Source organism: Osmerus mordax, chromosome 21, assembly GCF_038355195.1.
Source record: "Osmerus mordax isolate fOsmMor3 chromosome 21, fOsmMor3.pri, whole genome shotgun sequence".
NCBI lineage: Eukaryota > Metazoa > Chordata > Actinopteri > Osmeriformes > Osmeridae > Osmerus > Osmerus mordax.
Window position 1 is genome coordinate 12,589,332 of NC_090070.1, and position 22,500 is coordinate 12,611,831.

General features: G+C 46.7%; 2 protein-coding genes across 2 annotated transcripts in view; both read left to right on the forward strand.

Annotated features, from left to right (window-relative positions):
• LOC136964850 (complement C3-like) overlaps positions 1-13,273 on the forward strand; it is an 18,873-nt gene extending 5,600 nt beyond the window's left edge. The window contains 24 exon segments of the mRNA XM_067258791.1: positions 67-184; positions 336-424; positions 550-576; positions 579-688; positions 777-989; positions 1,104-1,248; positions 1,454-1,660; positions 1,759-1,834; positions 3,324-3,483; positions 3,989-4,084; positions 6,478-6,625; positions 6,776-6,942; positions 8,604-8,762; positions 9,023-9,085; positions 9,306-9,396; positions 9,931-9,979; positions 10,600-10,690; positions 10,839-10,928; positions 11,207-11,309; positions 11,477-11,575; positions 11,845-11,937; positions 12,334-12,417; positions 12,615-12,756; positions 12,901-13,273. Coding sequence (XP_067114892.1) covers positions 67-184; positions 336-424; positions 550-576; positions 579-688; positions 777-989; positions 1,104-1,248; positions 1,454-1,660; positions 1,759-1,834; positions 3,324-3,483; positions 3,989-4,084; positions 6,478-6,625; positions 6,776-6,942; positions 8,604-8,762; positions 9,023-9,085; positions 9,306-9,396; positions 9,931-9,979; positions 10,600-10,690; positions 10,839-10,928; positions 11,207-11,309; positions 11,477-11,575; positions 11,845-11,937; positions 12,334-12,417; positions 12,615-12,756; positions 12,901-13,051 — 2,771 coding nt within the window. The 3' untranslated portion in view covers positions 13,052-13,273.
• A 5,774-nt stretch (positions 13,274-19,047) lies between these two features.
• LOC136964849 (complement C3-like) overlaps positions 19,048-22,500 on the forward strand; it is a 17,359-nt gene continuing 13,906 nt past the window's right edge. Inside the window, exons 1-9 of the mRNA XM_067258790.1 lie at positions 19,048-19,104; positions 19,566-19,663; positions 19,879-19,967; positions 20,441-20,523; positions 20,972-21,059; positions 21,189-21,291; positions 21,472-21,592; positions 21,794-21,909; positions 22,249-22,392. Coding sequence (XP_067114891.1) covers positions 19,598-19,663; positions 19,879-19,967; positions 20,441-20,523; positions 20,972-21,059; positions 21,189-21,291; positions 21,472-21,592; positions 21,794-21,909; positions 22,249-22,392 — 810 coding nt within the window. The 5' untranslated portion in view covers positions 19,048-19,104; positions 19,566-19,597. The remainder of the gene's footprint in view (positions 19,105-19,565; positions 19,664-19,878; positions 19,968-20,440; positions 20,524-20,971; positions 21,060-21,188; positions 21,292-21,471; positions 21,593-21,793; positions 21,910-22,248; positions 22,393-22,500) is intronic.

The following is a 22,500-nucleotide window of genomic DNA, read 5'->3' on the forward strand; positions in this document are numbered from 1 at the left end:
GTGCCACAATTGGTTGATCAAGACAAAAAAGGTTTCTTCTTCATCTGATGTCCCTTCCCTCGCCAGGTGATGAAGATGACGCCTCTTACCTCAGTCCAGATGAGATCACGTCTCGTACTAATTTCCCTGAGAGCTGGCTGTGGACTGAATACACCCTGCCCTCCTGTCCTTCAGGCAAAAAATGGTAGAAACTGGTGCAAAGATATTACTGCTAAACTCTTCTACTTCAGGCAGTTGGCTAGGTCTAGAATTGTTGGTGATGGTCTAGAATTGTTGGTGATGGTCTAGAATTGCTAGTCAATAGAAATGCACCTATTGTATCTTTTATGTTGCAGTGAAACTACATCAGCCAATCAGGTCACTGCCATGCCGGACTCCATCACTACCTGGCAGATTACCGCCATCAGCCTGTCTAAAGAGAACGGTGAGGACCCCCACTCGGGCGTCTCTATATCTGCCTGATAAATATCTCTTTTTTTTCACTACATTTTGTAGTCTACATTAAGTCGGACATTAGAACAATGCCAGATTTTTCTGTTCCGTGTCCAGCTATCTGTGTGACTGAGCCCTTTGAGTTGGTGTTCTGAAGGACTTCTTCATTGACCTGAGGCTGCCCTACTCTGCCGTGTACAACGAACAGCTGGAGGTCAAAGCCGTCCTTCACAACTACAAATTAAATCAAATCAAAGTAAGTCCCCGGCCCCCTCGCTGTCCCTCCCTCCGTCCCTCTCTCTCTATTTTCCTTCCTCTTCAACTGAGTATCGTTCTACCCGCAGGTGCGTATTTATCTCATAGAGAACGAGAACATCTGCAGCTCGGCCAACAAACGGAAAAAACATGTCCAAGATGTGACTGTAGAGGCGGAGTCTACGCTGGTGGTGCCCTACGTCATGATTCCCATGAAGCTGGGCGAGCAGAACATCGAGGTCAAGGCCTCCGTCTTTGAGTCAGGCTTACAGGACGGCGTAGTGAAGATCCTGCGTGTGGTGGTGAGCTGCTCTGAGACTTACACATTGCAGGGGGGGGTGAAACCACATCCACACAGTTATTGTTTTGTTGAAATTGTTGTTGTTTGCTGTTTGTCGTGTCTCTCTCTCTCGCAGCCCCCAGGGGAGTTGATCACTAAACTGGTTTCAGTCGAAATGGACCCCTCCAAGTCAGGAGGTGTGCAGAAGAAAGAGCTCAAGAGTGCCGTGCCCCAGAACCAGGTTCCAAACACACCTGCCAGCACAGAAATCAATGTTATAGGTAATGCTTCACAGATGCAGAGTGTGTATGTGCATGCCTACTTTTATGTGTACAAATGTGTTTGTTATTGCATGTATGTTCCTCTGTGTGTGTGTGTGTATGTTTACGTGTGTGTGTGTTTCGGGTCATGTGCCCCTGTGTGTGTGTGTATGTTTACGTGTGTGTGTGTGTTTACATGTGTGTGTGTTCACGTGTGTGCGTGCAGGAGGGGATCAGACTAGCGTGCTGGTGGAGAGAGTTATGAGTGGCAGCACCATGGGCAGCCTGATCCAAGAGCCAACAGGATGTGGAGAACAGATTATGACTACAATGACGCTGCCCGTCATCACCACCCGCTACCTGGACACCACCAGACAGTGGGAATCTATCGGCCTGGAGAAGCGAGCTACCGCTATCAATTACATTCGACTTGGTAGGGCCCGTCCTGCTTCTAGTCTTACACGAGTATCGTCCGTAAACACACATCTTTCAGAGAGTCTGGTATTGAGTGTGTGTGTGTGTGTCTGCCAGGGTACCAGAGGGAGGCAACTTATTATAAACCTGATGGCTCCTATGCGATCTGGAAAGATTCACCCAGCAGCACCTGGTAAGAATCCACCTACATGTGACCTCACATCCAAAGCTTTACACACGCACACAGAATATTTCATATCTGACCTCATAACCCACCTTAGAGTCTGACACATTCTGAAACCTTAATGTAAGAACCACACCCTACCCCCCTCTGACCTCACACCCTACCACCCCTGCCCTCACACCCTAACCCCCCTGCCCTCACACCCTAACCCCCCTGCCCTCACACCCTACCCCCCTGCCCTCACACCCTAACCCCCCTGCCCTCACACCCTACCCCCCTGCCCTCACACCCTACCCCCCTGCCCTCACACCCTACCCCCCCTGCCCTCACACCCTAACCCCCCTGCCCTTACACCCTAACCCCCCTGCCCTCACACCCTACCACCCCTGCCCTCACACCCTAACCCCCCTGCCCTCACACCCTAACCCCCTGCCCTCACACCCTACCACCCCTGCCCTCACACCCTAACCCCCCTGCCCTCACACCCTAACCCCCCTGCCCTCACACCCTACCCACCCTACCCCCCTGCCCTCACACCCTACCCACCCTACCCCCCTGCCCTCACACCCTAACCCCCCTGCCCTCACACCCTACCCCACCCTACCCCCCTGCCCTCACACCCTACCCACCCTACCCCCCTGCCCTCACACCCTACCACCCCTGCCCTCACACCCTACCACCCCTGCCCTCACACCCTACTCCCCATGCCCTCACACCCTAACCCCCCTGCCCTCACACCCTACCCACCCTACCCCCCTGCCCTCACACCCTACCCACCCTACCCCCCTGCCCTCACACCCTACCACCCCTGCCCTCACACCCTACCCACCCTACCACCCCTGCCCTCACACCCTACCCACCCTACCCCCCTGCCCTCACACCCTACCACCCCTGCCCTCACACCCTACCCACCCTACCCCCTGCCCTCACACCCTACCCCCCTGCCCTCACACCCTAACCCCCTGCCCTCACACCCTAACCCCCCCTGCCCTCACACCCTAACCCCCCTGCCCTCACACCCTACCCACCCTACCCCCCTGCCCTCACACCCTACCCCCCTGCCCTCACACCCTACCTCCCCTGCCCTCACACCCTACCCACCCTACCCCCTGCCCTCACACCCTACCCCCCTGCCCTCACACCCTACCTCCCCTGCCCTCACACCCTACCCCCTGCCCTCACACCCTACCCACCCTACCCCCTGCCCTCACACCCTACCCCCCTGCCCTCACACCCTAACCCCCTGCCCTCACACCCTAACCCCCCTGCCCTCACACCCTAACCCCCCTGCCCTCACACCCTACCACCCTGCCCTCACACCCTACCCCCTGCCCTCACACCCTAACCCCCCTGCCCTCACACCCTACCCCCCCTGCCCTCACACCCTACTCCCCCTGCCCTCACACCCTACTCCCCATGCCCTCACACCCCTACCCTCTCTGTCCCCCCCCCCTCCTTTTTCCTGTCCCCCTGCCCCCAAATCCCGTCAAATTTCCAGGTTGACAGCGTATGTAGCCAAGGTGTTTGCCATGTCGAGCTCGCTGATCGCTGTAGAGTCCAAAGTGGTGTGTAAGGCCGTGGAGTGGCTGATCCTGAAATCCCAGCAGCCTGACGGCAGGTTCCAGGAAAGCAATCCTGTCTCCACATATGGGATGATGGTAAGACTTAAGACATGCAGGCATATCATAACACGTCTCAACAGCGCCCCCATATGGCCACCTTCTTTACCTCTAAATGGGTTCTTTTCTAACATTTTCTGGTTCATCTGTTGTCAAATATGATCATGTATTCCAAGCCGAAACATTTTTATACATGTAATTATTAAATGTCAGCTTGATATACTACTATACACAAAATTTACACAGTAATATATTTAATTTTTTTATGTTTGTACTATATATATATTTTATGTAAGAATATATTTTCTTTTATCAGGATATCTCAACGTTTGCCAGATAAAAGGCTATTAAGCCAAACTCTAAAAAAGGGATCTTGATGAAGTATTACACAGTTTGTGTATCATTTACATAGATATTCAATTTGTGTTCCTGTCTGTCAAAGTCTTGCCCACTGAATAATGTCTGCTGAATAACCTGACTGTCTGTCTGTCTGCTCGTCTGTCTGTCTGCCCGTCTATCTGTCTGCCCGTCTGTCTGGCCCTAGGGAGGAGTAAAACGCTTGGATCCAGATGCCTCTATGACTGCCTTCGTACTCATTGCGTTGCAGGAGGCACGCCCTTTGTGTGAGCGGACCATCATAGTGAGTTAAGGCCGATTTATACTTCTCCGTTTTTACGGAGACGGACACAGGGAACGCCCTCTCCGACGAGGAATTCCCTCTCCGTGCCCTCTCCGAGCCCCTCGGAGAGCTCTACGTGCACCTCCTGATTTTCCTGACTATCCGTCTGTCCCTCCGTCATTTTACGGATACCCCTTGGCTGTGATTGGTCCGTATTAAGAACCGCTTGCGTCAGGGGCGGGGTTGCCGTGATAAACAGGACGAACAGAATCCTTTGACCGCCAATGCTGTAAGTTTTTACAATTCATATTTCAGCTAAACAGTACATGTAAATCAGCATCTGAATTCAAATGTGACGAGAAATGGGCAGTGTAGTTGCTGAAAATGTGCGTATTTTATTGATGAAACAGCTCATTTGTACATTTGCTCCGACTTCTCGATAACCTAAGTAAATAAACACTCGACGACGACTTACAAAAAACCGTTGCGCCACCTACTCTTCTGGCGGTGAAGTGTTATCAGCACCCACAGCCTTCGGAGTACTATAAATTCAACCAATCCGTCCGACTCCGTCCGTCTGTCCGTAACGGAGTCGGAGAAGTATAATTCGGCCTTTACACAGGCACACACAGCTCACAAATACAAACAACTTCAAATACAAACAATACAACAATAACTATAATAAACAATATGTTTCATACAGTCAACAATAACTTGACATGCACAGTCACACAGTACCGCCGCTCCCATAACGCGCACTACGCGCTGTGCGCAGGGCACCAAGTCCTGAGGGGGCACCAAAAAATTGCCAACTCAAAAACCATCATAGTACTAATAATTATAATGCCGATGTTATATCAGTATATAAATATTAGGCACCTTTTAGGCATTTATATCACAAAACAGGCAGAACAAGAGATATATTTAATTACTCAAAAAAAGTTACGATGGTGCCCCCCCCCCCCCAAAAAAAAAATACACTCAACTTCCCAAGCTCGCCGTGGGTGCCCTTTCCTATCTCAGTGGCCTGACGCACTTTGACAGTAGGGTCAACTTTTCGAAAATGGCCTCAAAAAGACAACAGGAGTCAGGGGCAGAAATAAGAAATGATGCCCGTGCATCACTTTCAGGTAAGTCTATGTTTAAATACGGGAAATGTGCTGCTAATTTAATGGTTAGCCTATGCATACACCTCGAACTAGCTGACGTTATTGCTAATGTTAGCACACTGAAATATGTTAGGTGCAAGCTAAATTTAGATTTTACTGTTAAACATTATCTATGCATTTTACAAGTAACTGACGCCAGCTAGCTGTTACTTTACATTCTATGATGCTTTTATATTCGATTTATCAAATAGTTTTTAAATTAGTAATAAAGGTGGAGAGCTCCTTGGCTGCCTGCTTTCAGTTTTAAATGTTTATCATTTGTAAAACCAGGCTAAGAAAGTAAGGGTGGGGCTGAAGCATTAAGAGACAAAAATACATCACCTTCACTAGACAAGGTTCTACCAATTGAAAACGGCTGTTTATTTTACACAAAGCTCAAAAACTATTTTGCGCTCAAATAAAGGCCAAAAATGTTTGCTCGCGCTCGCATTACGTTGGGAACTCCGTAACTAGCATCACATCACACAGAATGTGGATGCATTGGCAGGGCAGCTGTGGTGGCGTATACGGGGGCCGGTTCTGGTGGGCCGGTCTGGATCAAAGTCCAGGGCCTATTTTTACTCCCAGTCCGTCCCTGCCAAGCCCTGATCAACCACCCTCAACCAGCTGTTTAGGGACAGATACACAGCAGAGAACCACCACCTCTGAATAGGTGTTACATTGTGATGCTGCTGTTGTGTTAGGCTATTGGTATTGCGTTATATGTTTGGTAATAAACAGTTAAACTGGCAAAAACAATCGGGTTTTTTTTTAGGGAGGGGGGGGGGCATCATAAAGGAATTATGCTTAGGGCACCAAAATGGCTAGCAGCGGCACTGGAGTCACACACAAAACTCTCCTACATCTATATATGTCACACAGTCATAAGATTAAGAAAATGGGGGAATGTCCCTGTACTTACTGTAAGTCGCTCTGGATAAGAGCGTCTGCTAAATGACTAAATGTAAATGTAAGAAAATCATGGAAAAACATCAAGGAAACCTTTTAACATTTACTTAAGGCGTTACCGTGTATTAATTTAGCAGAAAATGTATCCAAAGCTGCATAAGTGCAGCTTATAATCAAGGACCAGACATGCACAGGTCTAACAGTTATGTTCTCTCCTCTCCCCTGCCAACCTCCACCTCTCCCTCCCTCCCTCCACCCCTCCCTCCACCCCTCCCTCCCTCCCTCTCCCTCTCTCTCTCTCTCTCTCTCTCTCTCTCTCTCTCTCCCTCCCTCCCTCCCTCCCCATCTCCTCTTCAGAGTATGAAAAGTAATATGAACAAGGCAGTGGCTTACCTACAGAAACGTCTGCCCGATATCAAAAATCCCTATTCTGTTGCCATTGTATCCTACGCCATGGCCAACCATGGCGCACTTGACAAGGGACTGCTTCTTAAGTTCTCTACAGGTCAGTTCACACACACACACACACACACACACACACACACACACACACACACACACTATCCTAGTGAGAACAGACAATTCACTCCCATTCAAAATCGTGTTATCCTTCACACCTAACCCTAACGTGCATGACTGTGTGTGTGTTTTACAGGTCTAGACCACTGGCAGGTCCCCGAGGGATCTGAAACGTTCACCCTGGAGGCCACTGCCTACGCTCTGCTGGCCCTGCTGAAGGCTGATGCTCTGCAGGAGGCAGGGCCCATCGTCAAGTGGCTTAGTCTGCAGGGTAGGAGTGGTGGTGGCTACGGATCCACCCAGGTTTGTACACACACACACACATATACATACTGCATTGGGATGTATATGGAGATACTATATGGACACCTACTAAGTAGTTTCAGCAAAACGGTTTATTCACTGTTCTAAATTATTGCGCTGGCTACATAGTATGAGCCTGTACAAAGTGTTTGAAATCTACTTCAGACAGGCTGCGGCCAACACGACATGCCGATTATTTTCTTCGGAAAAATATTGATTTTATTTGGGGACAATGACATGGCTCGATTGCTGGCTAGTCTTGTTGTTAAACATACTGTCAAATTATAATTACTGTTTGGAGAAAATGTCAACTTTGATGCAGTCATTTCACATCCATTTGCTATTCAACTCGCTCCACAGGCTGCTGCCGTACTGTAGCTTAGTACTAGTATATGGCCGATACTTTGTTCGTGAAAATCTTGATATTGATTTTGGGACAGTGACATGGCTGGTTAGCTAGCAAATCTTATTTTCAAACATACTGTAAAATTATATTTACTGTTTGTCAACCGTACACAATGTTATTGCCTCTGAATCTTGCTAGCATAAGGTTAGCTTTCGGGCTAATAGCTCAGCCAATAGAAAGCCGGTGTTGGTTCTATGAGCTGAGCGGACTAGAAATATTACAGTTGGCTAATGTTGAAAAATGTTAGATTTCTATTGCAAAACACATAAAAACATAAATTAATGTTTGTAAAAAAAAATCGTTGGCAAGTGACCATAGTATAAGCGGGATAATGCCCTTCGAGATGTACAATATCACCTGATAATGGACACCTGATAATGGACAATGCGTCGGACGGTTCACGGCTCCGCATGATAATGTACACCTCGTTGGGCATTATCCCTTACGGTGCGTGTCCACTGCAGCGACGCAAATCGCTTGCCATCGCTCGCCTTCCCACAGTACACCACGCTCGGGGGCGTGTCAGACAGATTAACGCAGAGTTGTAGTTCTCTAAAGTCACTGTTGTAGTTTGTATAACGTCTCATGGCAAAGCGTGCAGACTTGGGTTTACGTACTCATACACAATATCAATCAAAATACAACTCTACAACTCAAAACTGTTTAATAGACATACAAGTTGACATGTGTAAAAGTTTTATGATATTACTCGAAGTCTCTGCTAATCTGTCGATACGATGAGGGAGTCCTAGCCGGGCTAGCTAGCTAGTTGCCACAGAATGAAGTTACGTAATGTGACAAGACTGAATTTAAAAGTACAAAAAACCCACCAGGAGCATCGACAACGTCGGCAAGGCCTCATTCTTTTAGTCAATGTCTCTGTACAAAATACAGAGCTGTATCGTACAGGACTGGATATGCAGCCACACAAGCGATTAGTTTCTCCATCTTGTAACTGAAAGCTAGAAATGTTTACCATGGTTGCTATGTTACGAGAAACAAGAAAACACTCCGATTGGCCATCGCTAGCGAAAATCGCTCCTCATTTGCATAAAGTTGAGAACATCTCAACTCGAATCGCTTGAATCGCGTCGCTACCCACAATGCACCACGCAAGCCATTCGCCTGGCATGTTGTCGCTTCGCTCGTGTCGCTGCAGTGGACACGCACCGTTGCGTTTTACACTTATCTGTATTAACGCAACAATTGTTTGTGTTTCTTTTGCCTCCATTTCACAAATAAAAACACACAACAGGCAACTATCATGGTGTACCAGGCAGTGGCTGAGTATTGGTCCAAAACCCAAAGCGTGAAGGAGTTTAACCTGGAAGTAGATATCCATGTAGATGGCAGGGCGAAGCCAGACAAGTGGAATATTAACAGGAGAAACCAATTTGTCACCAGAACCACAAAGGTGAGACCTGCCCCCATCTACATACACACACACAGATACACACAGACACAGATATACACACACACATACACACACAGATATACACACACACAGATACAACCATGTGCACACCAATACACCCACATACACACACACACTTTGCATAATTTTCTTGTCTTGGGCTGTGTGTGTGTGCCTGTGTGTGTGTTTGTGTATCTGTGTGCCTGTGTGTGTGCGTGTGTGCGCCTGTGTGTGTGTGTGTGTGCGCGCTGCATCACCAGGTCCCGGATGTCAATCAGAACCTGACAGTGGAAGCCAGAGGAGTTGGCACCGCCACCATATCTGTGAGACATAAACTCCCCAACTGTCATTTAGTCGTCTATGTATTCACTTATGCTCAACACTGGAACACTTTCACTCTATTTCTCTCTGCAACTTTCTCTCCATACCTCTCTATCTCTGTCTTTCTCTTTGTCTCTGTGTCTCTCTGTCTCTCTCTCTCTTTCTCCGTCTGTCTCTCTGTCTCTGTCTCTCTCTCTCCGTCTCTCTCTCTCTTGTTCTCAGGTGCTGACTCTGTACTATGCCGTCTTGGACAAAAAGAATCCTGGCTGTAATGACTTTGACCTGGAAGTGGAAATGGTAAAACAAAGAAAAGGTACATAAATCCACGCCCCTGACCCAAATAATCTAAAATAAATATTTATGTGCTAAATGGTAAAATTGCAAAGGTAATGTCCATGGTAAATCATTTGTTATATGTTTTACTCTTTTACCATGTATGGTATTGGTAGCTTTCTATAGATCTTTTGTTGGAATGAATAATAATGAATGTGGTAAATAGGAATGTTGTAAATAAGAATGTAGTAAATAATTACAAATAATTATAATAATTCATGATAAATCATTTACATTTATACTTATACATAATAATAATGCATGGTTATAAATGATAATGACACAAAATCATAAATAAATGCTTTATGAAATAGAAGTCCTCTGTGGGGCAAAGCCATCAAGCGTTTTTCAAATAAGATGGTAATTATTATTATTATTATTATTCTATTGAAAGAATGTGTAGTACAATGTGTGTGTGCGAGTGTGTGTGAGAGAGATAATCTAGAGAAAGAGTCTAACCTTCTCACTATTCTCCATGATTGATGATCTCACTTGTGATGTAATGTTTTTACAGCATCTTACCCTGGTGCTGAAGCAACCTACTTGCTGAAAATAAAGACAAGGTAAGATATGAAATATTACAACCTCCCTAACCCTCTCACTAAACCATTTAATGTACTGGCTACTGAGGCTTAATCCATACAGCAAAGAGATTATAATAAAGTCATACCATATTACAACAAATGTTTTATGTATATATGTTGTAAGCTATCTCTCAAAACGACATAAATTACATTTGATAACATAAAATACGTTTTCAAACAAACAGTGTCTAGTTTTGGACCATCGGATGTCACCTCTAATTCCACCTCGTCTTCCTGTCCTGGTGTTATGTTGTGTACACTTGTAAACACACACACACACACACACCTGTAAACACACACACACACCTGTACACAAACCTATATACACACACACCTGAACAGAATCACACCTGTACACACACACACCTGTACACACACCTATATACATGCACACACACCTGTACACACACACACAAACACCTGTACACAAACCTATATACACACCTGTACACACACCTTTATACACACACACCTTTAAACACACCTGTATACACACCCTCTACCTCTCTCTCTTTACATCTGTCTCTCCCTCTCTGTCTACATCTCTGTCTCGCCCTCTCTACCTCTCTCTCTCTACCTTTGGTCATCTCGTCTGGCAGATATAAGAGCCAGGAAAGAGATGCCACCATGTCGGTTCTGGACATTGGCCTGCTAACTGGCTTCATAGTGGACATTGGGGATCTGACAAAGGTGAGGCACTTGGGGGCACACACACACACACACACACTCTCTCTCTGCTCTCTCTCTCAAACACTGAAATATTGACCTTAGTCTCATTTTCAGTTTAATATTTTTCACATTCTTGTGCTAATCTTTTTGTGTGTGTGTCTGTGTGTAGTTGATGGAAGAGAAAGATCGCTACATTGAGAAATTTGAGATGGACAAGGCTCTGTCTGAAAGAGGCTCCCTCATTATCTATCTGAATCAGGTACCTTCTCCTCAACTGTCTCCTTTATCCATCCCACATCGGCTCCTTAACAAATCTCCTTCATCCTCCCCCTCCTCTACTAATTACCTTCCTTTTTCCTCTCCTCAACCAATCATCTTCCTTTCTCCTTACCCCAACCAATCAGCTCTTCTTTCTATACCTCCTCTACTGCCTGTGGATTTATGAAGTTATTTGTCTTTGACTATCTCTCTTCTCACTCTCTCCCTCCATCCTCTCTCACTCTATCCCGTCTCTCTTTGTTTCCTCTCTCTCTCCAGGTGTCTCACACAGAGTGGGACCATGTGAACTTCAAGATCCACAGTGTTGATAAAGTTGGGGTCCTACAACCTGCAGCAGTGTCTGTGTATGAGTATTATCAGAGTAAGTTCCCTTCCATGTCACATACACGTTCCTCTATCTCTAATGATCCTCTGTGTTCTCAAGGTTTTCCCCCATCAAAAGTATTCAGTGGGCACTGGGCACCTATAACCTATATATTATATGTCTAAAAAACAAGTTTTTTGTGGTTTTCCGTGTGTGCTTTGCAGAATCCCGTTGTAGGGTGTTTTACCATCCACAGCGATCGGATGGAGGCCTTCTGAGACTGTGTTCCGGGGAGGACCAAAGCATCTGTAAATGTGCTGAAGGTAAACCTAATCACAATCGCCGTGGAAACAAGTTGTGGAACATGTTCATAGACCCATTTCAAGCCCAGTAAAGCACTCCATGGTTACTATAGTTAGTCCACATATAATTTTTTGGGGTATATGTTTATTGTATGCACCTTCCTGCCAAAGCAAATTCCTTGTCTGTGCAAACTTTCATGGCGAATAAATCCCATTATGATTCTAAGGACAACTATTTACCACTCTTTTTACAATCAAATATACCTTGTTCTGTTGGTTTGTCTTCCAAGAGAACTGCAGTATGCAGAAGAAGCTGGGCTTAGAAGATAGCGAGCGTTCTGAAAAGGCCTGTGAGGTCACAAAAGACCGGTCAGTGGATTACGGTAAGAAAGAAAGAAAGAAAGAAAGAGAGAGAGAGAGTGAACACATCTGATTCAAATGAATGGGTCGTAAACAAGCTCTGTGGAAGCCTGATGACCATTAATTTGAAGCAGTTGTGCTGGTGACAGTAACTCCCATCTCTCTACTTTTATCTCTTTCTGCGTTTCCCTCACTAATCTCCTCTCTCCATCCTACCCTGTGTTTCCCTCACTTATCTCCTCTCTCCATCCTGCCCTGTGTTTCCTTCACTTATCTCCTCTCTCCATCCTGCCCTGTGTTTCCCTCACTTATCTCCTCTCTCCATCCTACCCTGTGTTTCCTTCACTTATCTCCTCTCTCCATCCTACCCTGTGTTTCCCTCACTTATCTCCTCCCTCCATCCTGCCCTGTGTTTCCAGTCTTCAAAGTCCAGATGGAGAAGATGGTCCCAGATGCCACTACAGACATGTACACCATGAGGATAGTGGACGTCCTCAAAGAAGGTAGCTAGCGAAGCCTTTCTCCTGTTGGTTCTACTAAATCACAACCAGAGCTTTAACCAATCACACTCTTAAACTAAATCAACCAGAACAGGCATATTGTTCATGTGGCCCCCTCATACATCCTTTTCTCCTTCCTCCATATCCTCTCTTGCTCCCTCCCTCTTTCCTCTCCACTCTCCCCTCCATCTTTCATCCAGGCATTGATAAGGGTGCGATGGGAAATCTACGTGAGTTTGTGGCCTTTGCCCTCTGCAGAGAAAGTCTGGGCCTTCAGGAGGGGAAAACATACCTCCTCATGGGTGTCTCCAAGGACGTCTATAAACCCAGAGAGGGAGCCAAGTGAGTGTGTGTGAGAGAGGGAGAGAGAGGGAGAGAAAGGGAGAGAGTGTATGTCCCTGTTCCTGGAAACCTGTCTTGCTAGAGAGTATGTGTATGTTGGAGTTACTGTACCACTGTATATAATGTGTGTGTGTGTGTTTGCAGTGTTGAGTACCAGTATGTCCTGGGTGAGCAGACCTGGGTAGAGTACTGGCCCACACCAGCAGAGTGCCCGAAACAGCCCTACCGGAAGACCTGTAGGGGGCTGGACAAGCTGGAGACTGAGCTGAAGATTGAAGGCTGCCCACAAAAATAAGTCTGGGAGGAAGTTTCCAAAATGGCCGCCTACTGTCTACCAATTTTGCCTATTCTAAAATGATTTGTAAAATAATAGCATGTGATAAAATACCATGCCAATTAAAATAGAAGCTTGTGTCACACATTGGCAAAGTGGTTACCATGGCACCCTCCTGCTTCTGTGAACACAAACATTAAAGTGTCATTTTTGCTCAAATAAAATGTATGTTTCTGTTTGATTGACGCCTACAGACAAACCTGTATGTCCAACTTGAAGGTCCATGGCTGTGCTCAAAAATAATCTTTACGTTACTTCGTATATATTTTTGTATCTTTGTACAGCTGTAATACTTTAAAAGACCAACTTAATAGTTTCTCAGGTTCAGTAAAAAAAAATCTTATATTTAATCATTTTTAACAGTGTACAGACATAGCTCAGTGGTTAACGCATTTGACAGAAGTTAAAGAGGTCAGAGTTTCAAATTCTCTACATGTTGCTTTTTAATTACAAATTAATTAATTTTACCAGATAAGTCAACTGAGGACACATTCTTATTTACAATGACCAAAGCATCTGCTAAATAAACACACAAGTAACACAATTTAAACTATTTTCTTCCAGCATTTTATTATACTAGGCCATCGGGAAAGTTCCTGGTGGGCCGCTTCACTTTTGGGCCGGTGGGCTGCTTCACTTTTGGGCCGGTCAAGGATTTTGCTTTTGGACATTTGTCACGTTAGTCTATCTTCTCTTAAAGTAGGCTACACACGTTCCACATTCTGACACTGCAGCCTCTGCATGGGTTGTACAATGTGAGGGAGTTCTCCCCTCCCAAATAGAGTTGGTTGGGTCCATAGCCCGTCTTTTTCAAAAGGTTTTCTCAGATCGGCTACTGATAGCTGGGCCGGGCGGTCCTACCGTAACGATACGCGTCAGGGAGGATGGATGGGAGCAGGGCAGTTTATTTTAGCCACTACTATCCTGCCAAAATGGCGACATAAACAGTAAAGTCACGTGACGTCCGGAGCTCTATAGACCAATTATTTGTTTGTAAACATTCGGGATGCGCGCGCAACATGGTGGCAGAAAACCGGGAAAGGTAGCCTTTATAACGGCTAGAGGATTACATGGATAATACAAATAGTTAGATTTAAAAAGACCAAAAAGGTCAAGGAGGACAGCCTTTAAGACAGAAAGCGATTTACCGTTGATCTGTCACATCAGAATTTTGATTTGGGTCACGAAAGTCTTGAAATTTGAGTGAGAATGTCGCCCGGTAGACCGCATTGTCTTTTGTCGTCTTGGTAGCGTCATGTAACAAAGTTCATAATTTTACAGTTCGGTCAATTCGACAGCAAAGAATTTGACACCAAAAAAGTCGAGCAGGGCAGCTTTCAAGAGATATGGGAATTCTGCTTTTAGCCAGCTGGTCCGATTATTTTTGTGATTTGTGTAAAACTGGCAATCTGAGTGAGACTGCGTCACACAGCGTTACACTGTTTTGACAGCCTCAGAGTCAGACTTGGGTCGCTCACTGGCACAATGTTGTATTTCACTCCATTCTACACCAAAAACGTCAGGGAGGACTGCCTTTTGTAGATACGAGCCTGCTGAAGATAGCCAGCATCTCGGATTTCCTTAACCGAGCCTGTTTCATTCATCATTTGCCTGAGAAAGTGACCTCCGTTAGCCAGGCTAGTTTTGCCCGATCACTTGGTCAGGCTATTTAAAGGTATCGGGGGTTATGTGACTTTTGTGCATGGACAAATGAAACGTAAATGTACTTGTCCATAGGACAAGTGCCTCACAAAGTTAATGTCAAACCCTGCAATCCAGTGGCCAGAGATATATGATGACCTGATCAACACTCCAAGTGTATTATACCCGGGAGAAGTTCGTCTTTTGCCTCCGACATGCGCAGTTGAGCATGCTTGACAGTCGTGTGACGTAGGGTGATAATTGGTCTATTGACTAGAGTGGCCGCAATCAGCTCTGACTGCTGACCCCTCTGGTGTGAATAGGTATGGAAGGCCCCATGGGCAACTATTAAGACGCCCCGTAATTACATGTGGTCGACACACAGGGGCGTCTTAATACTTGCCCACTGGGCATTCCATAAAAAGGGGGTGAGGTTCTACGTCTGCTCGTTTGTGGTTGTTTGTTTGACCTGTGACTTGTTTTGTTTTTTTAAGTCCCTGTTTTATGTTCAGTCCTTGTTGGTCAATGTAGATGTGAGTATACCTGCCATGTTTTTGTCTTGTCTGAAGGTGTGTTCCCTGCACTGTAGCACAGTAGTGGAGGCAACATTAGGTGTGTTCCCTGCACTGTAGCACAGTAGTGGAGGCAGCACCGACTGCCAGCTCCACCTGTTCTTGACCCACGGTGCGCAGTTTGATTGACAACACAGCCCTGTGATGGCAGCCATCCCGGCTTCCTTCACAGCCATTGGACAAAAGCTACATTTTTGAACAGTGCCTCTCCTGCATTGGCTTAACTAAAACTACAGCCAATCAAAATGCTGGACTTTGCCTCAATATATGGGACGCCCCACCCCCTCTCTCAGGCTATGCCTACCACCATTATCTAATGGTTGCGTAAGACCTTGTGCAGGTTTAAAGGGTTCTGTTTGTTTAGACTTTGTTTACTGTCTGCTTGTCATTTACAGGAATACACACACACCTCGTATGTTCCTGTAAACGATGAGCATTTATGAGCACACGTGTATATGTGTGTGTATGTGCGTGGGGGTACTCAGGTCATTGTGTTTATCGCATTCAGGCATGATCTTTTAAGCAACTCATCGCAAATAATTGACGGCTCAGTCAATAAATTGTATGCCATACATTATTAAGCTCTGTCTTAAAGTAGCCTAAATGTTGGCTTGTTGCTGACAAAGGTACAACACGTTTAGCCAGTGAGACGTTTTGATGTAGGAACAAATAGATCCTGGATGTCCCCCCACTTCAAAATTAATTCCCACGCCGCTGCTCCAAACCATCTTTACATAGTTGTATGTAATTAAATATTTTGAAAAGGTTCAACTTTATTGAATTTGATAATATATGGATAAATATAAGCCCTGTAGCCTTGATGTTTGTTCTGAATCTTCCAGAAAACAATAGATTTTGTCAACGAGACATAAATAATAATATTGTGTTAATGTTCTGGTCAGTGTTGTAGCTAGTAATGTCAGATAAGGTTTAATGTTTGAAGACAGTGGTGGCTGTGTATGTTTACTGTTACCATGAGAGTGCGTGTTATGTGACACACATACAATTTGAAACACGTTTATGTTACTGATAGTAAGCAAAAATAGTTTTTTATGGAACCACATTGTGGTCAACAGTTTATTTGTTTCATAATACTTTAGTTATACATTGATCTAGGGAGTTTCACAGTTTGACCAATTTGTAGTTTACCTAACCTCTGATCTTTGAATGTTTGTCTCTTGAGGGAAGAGTTTACTGGTGGCATGCTGAAAAATTGGATGGGGTAGAGAGAGGGGTGGGTGCTGGATGGAGGAGAGGGTTGGATTGGAGGAGAGGGGGGGAGGAAAGAAAGGGGAGGACTAGATGGGAAGAGGGGGTTTGGATGGGGGAGAGAGGGGGGAGGGCTGGATGGGGGAGAGAGGGGGAGGGCTACATGGAGGAGAGAGGGGGGAGGGCTATATGGGGGAGAGAGGGGGGAGGGCTGGATGGAGGAGAGAGGGGGAGGGCTGGATGGGGGAGAGAGGGGGAGGGCTACATGGGGGAGAGAGGGGGAGGGCTGGATGGAGGAGAGAGGGGGAGGGCTACATGGGGGAGAGAGGGGGAGGGCTACATGGGGAGGGAGGGGGAGGGCTGGATGGAGGAGAGAGGGGGAGGGCTACATGGGGGAGAGAGGGGGAGGGCTACATGGGGAGGGAGGGGGAGGGCTGGATGGGGAGAGAGGGGGAGGGCTGGATGGAGGAGAGAGGGGGAGGGCTGGATGGAGGAGAGAGGGGGAGGGCTGGATGGAGGAGGGAGGGGGAGGGCTGGATGGGGAGAGAGGGGGAGGGCTGGATGGAGGAGAGAGGGGGAGGGCTGGATGGAGGAGAGAGGGGGAGGGCTGGATGGAGGAGGGAGGGGGAGGGCTGGATGGAGGAGAGAGGGGGAGGGCTGGATGGAGGAGGGAGGGGGAGGGCTGGATGGGGAGAGAGGGGGAGGGCTGGATGGAGGAGAGAGGGGGAGGGCTGGATGGAGGAGAGAGGGGGAGGGCTGGATGGAGGAGAGAGGGGGAGGGCTGGATGGAGGAGGGAGGGGGAGGGCTGGATGGAGGAGAGAGGGGGAGGGCTGGATGGAGGAGGGAGGGGGAGGGCTGGATGGGGAGAGAGGGGGAGGGCTGGATGGAGGAGAGAGGGGGAGGGCTGGATGGAGGAGGGAGGGCTACATGGAGAGGGTTGGGCTGGACAGGGAGTCAGGATATAAGTCCTGCAGCGTGGAGTGAGTAGTTACTCCCTCAGCATACAGCAGCAGGACCTGAGGAAACCATGCGGGTGGAACTGGTGTGTGTGGCTCTGGCCACCCTGGCTGTCTCCTTCCCCTCACCGTCTGACGGAGAGCCACTGTAAGTACACACATTAACACAAACACTGATTACCTCTCTGATTACGGCTGGTAATGTCTTATTTAACATAGGAGTGACTTGTACTACTGTAAAGTAATACTCTGCCGATATGGGCACTACTTTTAAAGTTCAGGATGTTCAAACTAATAATATATAATTTTTTGTGAATGAATAAAACATTAAATCAGTCTATAAAACTACAAATGTGTACATTAGTTGGTTTTGAATTAAGAGTTCAAATGGAAAAATTGGGTTTAATGTATAAAGTGTGTCCTTCTACATCAAAAACGTTACCAATATTTGTCCAGTACAGTTGGAGCCAGGAACAAGCAGTCAGTGACCTATGACAGTGACGCTTGGCCTTGTCAGAGACAGTGAGAGAGGGATGATGAGAGGAGGGGAGGAGGAGATGATGAGAGGAGGGGAGGAGAGTTGATGAGAGGAGGGGAGGGGAGATGATGAGAGGAGGGGAGGGGAGATGATGAGAGGAGGGGAGGGGAGATGATGAGAGGAGGGGAGGGGAGATGATGAGAGGAGGGGAGGGGAGATGATGAGAGGAGGGGAGGAGAGATGATGAGAGGAGGGGAGGGGAGATGATGAGAGGAGGGGAGGAGGAGATGATGAGAGGAGGGGAGGGGAGATGATGAGAGGAGGGGAGGGGAGATGATGAGAGGAGGGGAGGAGGAGATGATGAGAGGAGACTAGGAAAGGAAAGAGACAGGAATCTAGGATTGAAGTGTGTGTGTGTGTGTGTATCATGTGTGTGTGTGTGTTTTTGGTGTATTGTGTGTGTGTATTGTGTGTGTGTATTGTGTGTGTGTGTTCCCTCTCCAGACAGGTGTTGTCTGCTCCTAACGTGCTGCGTGTGGGCAGCAAGGAGAACGTGTTTGTGGAGATCCAGGACCACTCAGGGGGTCCGTTCATGGTCACGGTCATGATCAAGAACCATCCCACCAAGTCCAAAAATCTGTTTGAAAAAGCTGTGCAACTAAACTCAAACAACCAATTCCAGAGCTTAGTTGAAGTCTTTGTAAGTTGTCAAGGAAACTGTTATGTTTACAGTCAGTGCGAACTATTTTGTGTGTAGAATGTTACATAAACACACACGCAAATGCAGAGGTTACACACACACAAACACACTAACACACACACACACAAGTTGATATGTTTGAGACTAAACAAACTGTACTGACCCTTGACCCCTGACCCTTGACCCCTGACCCTAGATCCCCGAGGAGGACTATATCAATATGGACGACAGACAGAAGCAGTACGTCTATCTGGAGGCGCGTTTCCCCACGGGAACGCTGGAGAAGGTGGTGCTGGTCTCCTTCCAGGCAGGGTACATCTTCATCCAGACAGACAAACCCATCTACAACCCCGGCACCACAGGTCAGACATTCAGAGTAACACATAACCCTAACCCTTCCAGTCAGGGTACATCTTCATCCAGACAGACAAACCCATCTACAACCCCGGCACCACAGGTCAGATGGAGTGATGGGTTTCATTCAGAGTTTCATTTACACATAAACACAGACTTAAAATAATGGTTTTAAGGTTTGATTTGACCAGGCATTGTTGTAAGAAATGGAAGCTATCAGGACCTGACAGGGCGCGGGGGGGAGGGTGGTCGGGGGGGGACGAGAGGGGGGGCGGAAGGGGGGCGGAAGGGGGGCTGTGTCGTGGGCTTGAACTTTGGTTCTTAAACTTTTTTGGCTTCACTACCCCCCTCTTCCTGATTGGTCAATCCAAGGCTATTTGAAACAGGCTGGATTCTGCTAATGTTACACCAGCAGATGTGGGACACATTCCAACATTTACATCAACAGACAACAACATGGAATTATTGCTTTGTTGCAGTCGAGAGTGAAATAGAGCAACCTCTCCTTCATCACTCTGTCTCTCATCCTTTCTCTCGCTCTCCTTCTGTTTGTCTTTATCTCAGTCTTATACAGGGCGCTTGCTGTGACCCCTAGAATGGAGCCTTTGACCAAAGATCAGTTTGAAGAGGATAAAGACATCTCTGTCGACATTGATGTTGTGGTAAAGGCCCATCACAAGCACTACATAGCACAAAGAAGTACATAACACTATATATTAGTATGTTACACTATATAGCAGTACATTACATAGAAAGGGTCCACTAAAATAAATTATTTTTACTGTAATCCCAGTTGTGAACATGTAGGCATCAAAGCTAAAAAAAACAAACAAAAGCAAAACAGCACATTTTCATGAATTGCATTTTGTAATATCAGACTCCAGAGAACATCACCATCATCAGGAAAACATTAACCCCAGACAAGGGGATGAAATCTGGGGACTTCAAGCTTCCAGATATTGTCAGGTCAGCATACCATCCATCCATCCATGCATCCATCCATCCATCCATCCATGCATCCATCCATTTATCAATCTATTTCTGTGGTGTATGTGTGTGGTGTGGTGTATATGCGGGTGGTGTGCATATGTGTGTGTGTGTGTGTGTGTGTGTGTGTGTGTGTGTGTGTGTGTGTGTGTGTGCGTGTGTGTGTGTGTGTGTGTGTGTGTGTGTGTGTGTGTGTGTGTGTGTGTGTGTGCGCGTGCGCGTGCGCGTGTGCGTGTGCGTGTGCGTGTGCGTGTGCGTGTGTGTGTGTGTGTGTGCGTGTGTGTGTGTGTGTGTGTGTGTGTGTGTGTGTGTGTGTGTGTGTGTGTGTGTGTGTGTGTGTGTGTGTGTGTGTGTGTGTGTGTGTGTGTGTGTGTGTGTGTGTGTGTGTGTGTGTGTGTGTGTGTGTGTGTGTGTGTGTGTGTGCGTGTGTGTGTGTGTGTGTGTGTGTGCAGTCCCGGTGTGTGGCAGTTGGTGAGCAGGTTCCAGGCCACCCCACAGAGGATCTTCACCACAGAGTTTGAGGTCAAAGAATACGGTGAGAAACTGTCAATCCCTCAATTATCCTCTTTAGTTCTGCTGCCACAGCAGTGCAACAATATATATAACATCATATCTTAAGTTTTCTTCCTCTCTCCCCCTTACTTTCTCTCGCCCCCTTACTTCCTTTCTCCCCCCTACTTCCTATTTCCCCCTTACTTCCTCTCTCCCCCTTACTTCCTGTCTCCCCCTTACTTCCTCTCTCCCCCCTACTTCCTCTCTCCCCCTTACTTCCTGTCTCCCCCTTACTTCCTGTCTCCCCCTTACTTCCTCTCTCCCCCCTACTTCCTCTCTCCCCCTTACTTCCTGTCTCCCCCTTACTTCCTCTCTCCCCCTTACTTCCTCTCTCCCCCTTACTTCCTCTCTCCCCCCTACTTCCTGTCTCCCCCTTACTTCCTCTCTCCCCCTTACTTCCTCTCTTCCCCCTACTTCCTGTCTCCCTCCAGTTCTGCCCAGTTTCGAGGTGAAGGTGGAGCCTAGGGAGACCTTCTTCTACGTCGATGATGAAAGTTTGCATGTTGACCTCAGAGCGAAGTGAGGCGATTATTTGGTCATCAGTTTTGTCTGAAGTTTCAATCCATGTTCTGGTTCTTTGCTGTGTTCCCAGGTATCTGTTTGAGTGTGTGTGTGTTAGTAATCTGCTGATGCTTGCTGTGTTTCCAGGTATCTGTTTGGGAAGGAGGTGAATGGTGTGGCCTATGTGATGTTTGGGGTGGTGAAAGGAGGGAATAAACACAGTTTCCCTTCTTCCCTTCAGAGAGTAGAGGTAAATATCCTGCAGACACACACTGTGAAGTATTTACACAAACAACCAACCGTGGAAATACACATTCCCACTGTCACACAGACACGCTCAGGACGCTCACACACACACACACCCACGTGCACATGCACACACACACCCCTGCTTCCTGTCAGATGATGCTGTGTGTGTGTGTGATCTCAGATCCAGAAGGGCAAAGGAGAGGCAGTGTTGAAAAGAGTTGACATCACACGCACCTTCAAAGAGATAAAAGATTTGGTCTCCCAATCAATATACATATCAGTCAAGGTGTTGACTGAGAGCGGTGAGTAATGTGTGTGTGTGGAGGTTTTTGAATGTGTGTGTGTGTTTGCGAGTGTTCTTGTTTTATTGTGAAATATCTAAAATATTGTGAAAATTATAATTCCCCCAGAGTTTTCTGTGTGTGTCAAGGTTGGGACAAAGCTTGCATATGTGAGTGTGTGTGTGTGTGTGTGTGTCTAACAGTGTGTTCTCTCTCCTCCAGGTGGAGAGATGGTGGAGGCAGAGAAAGGTGGCATCCAGATTGTTGAGTCCCCCTATACCATCCACTTCAAACACACCCCCAAGTTCTTCAAACCAGGGATGCCTTTCAATGTGAAGGTAAAGACATTGCCTTGGCAACAAAGTTCCACCTTGGGCTGTTTGAACTCTATCTAACTCTGACCTTGCATCCATATTGTCAGTAATGTCAGTAGCGTAACCACAGTAACAACATTATGCTTATTCATTCATTTACAACATGGTAACACATTTGTGTTATACGTACGGTTAATGTCTGTGCATATGTCTGTTTACATAACTATAATATTTACAAAATGCACCACCTTTTTAAATGAAGATGTACGTGCACTTTTTAAGTACTGAGACGTAACGGAATTACTGGTAATGATGGGTTAGGGTTGTAATTGAAAAGAACAAAATGATGCCCTTTATGTTTAGGTTTACGTCACAAAACCTGATCAGACACCGGCTAAGAAAGTCAAACTGGAGGTTTTACCTGACGGAGGTTCAACCCTTACGAGCGACCAAGGCATCGCCGTGGCAACAGTCAACACCGACAAGAGCGGATCAATGACAATCACTGTAAGACCCGCCCCTTAACACTAACAAACAGCCAATCACTGAGGCTCACAGTAAGACTTATGTTTTTGTATGTGTGTGTGAATTTGTGTGTATGTGTGAATGTGTGTG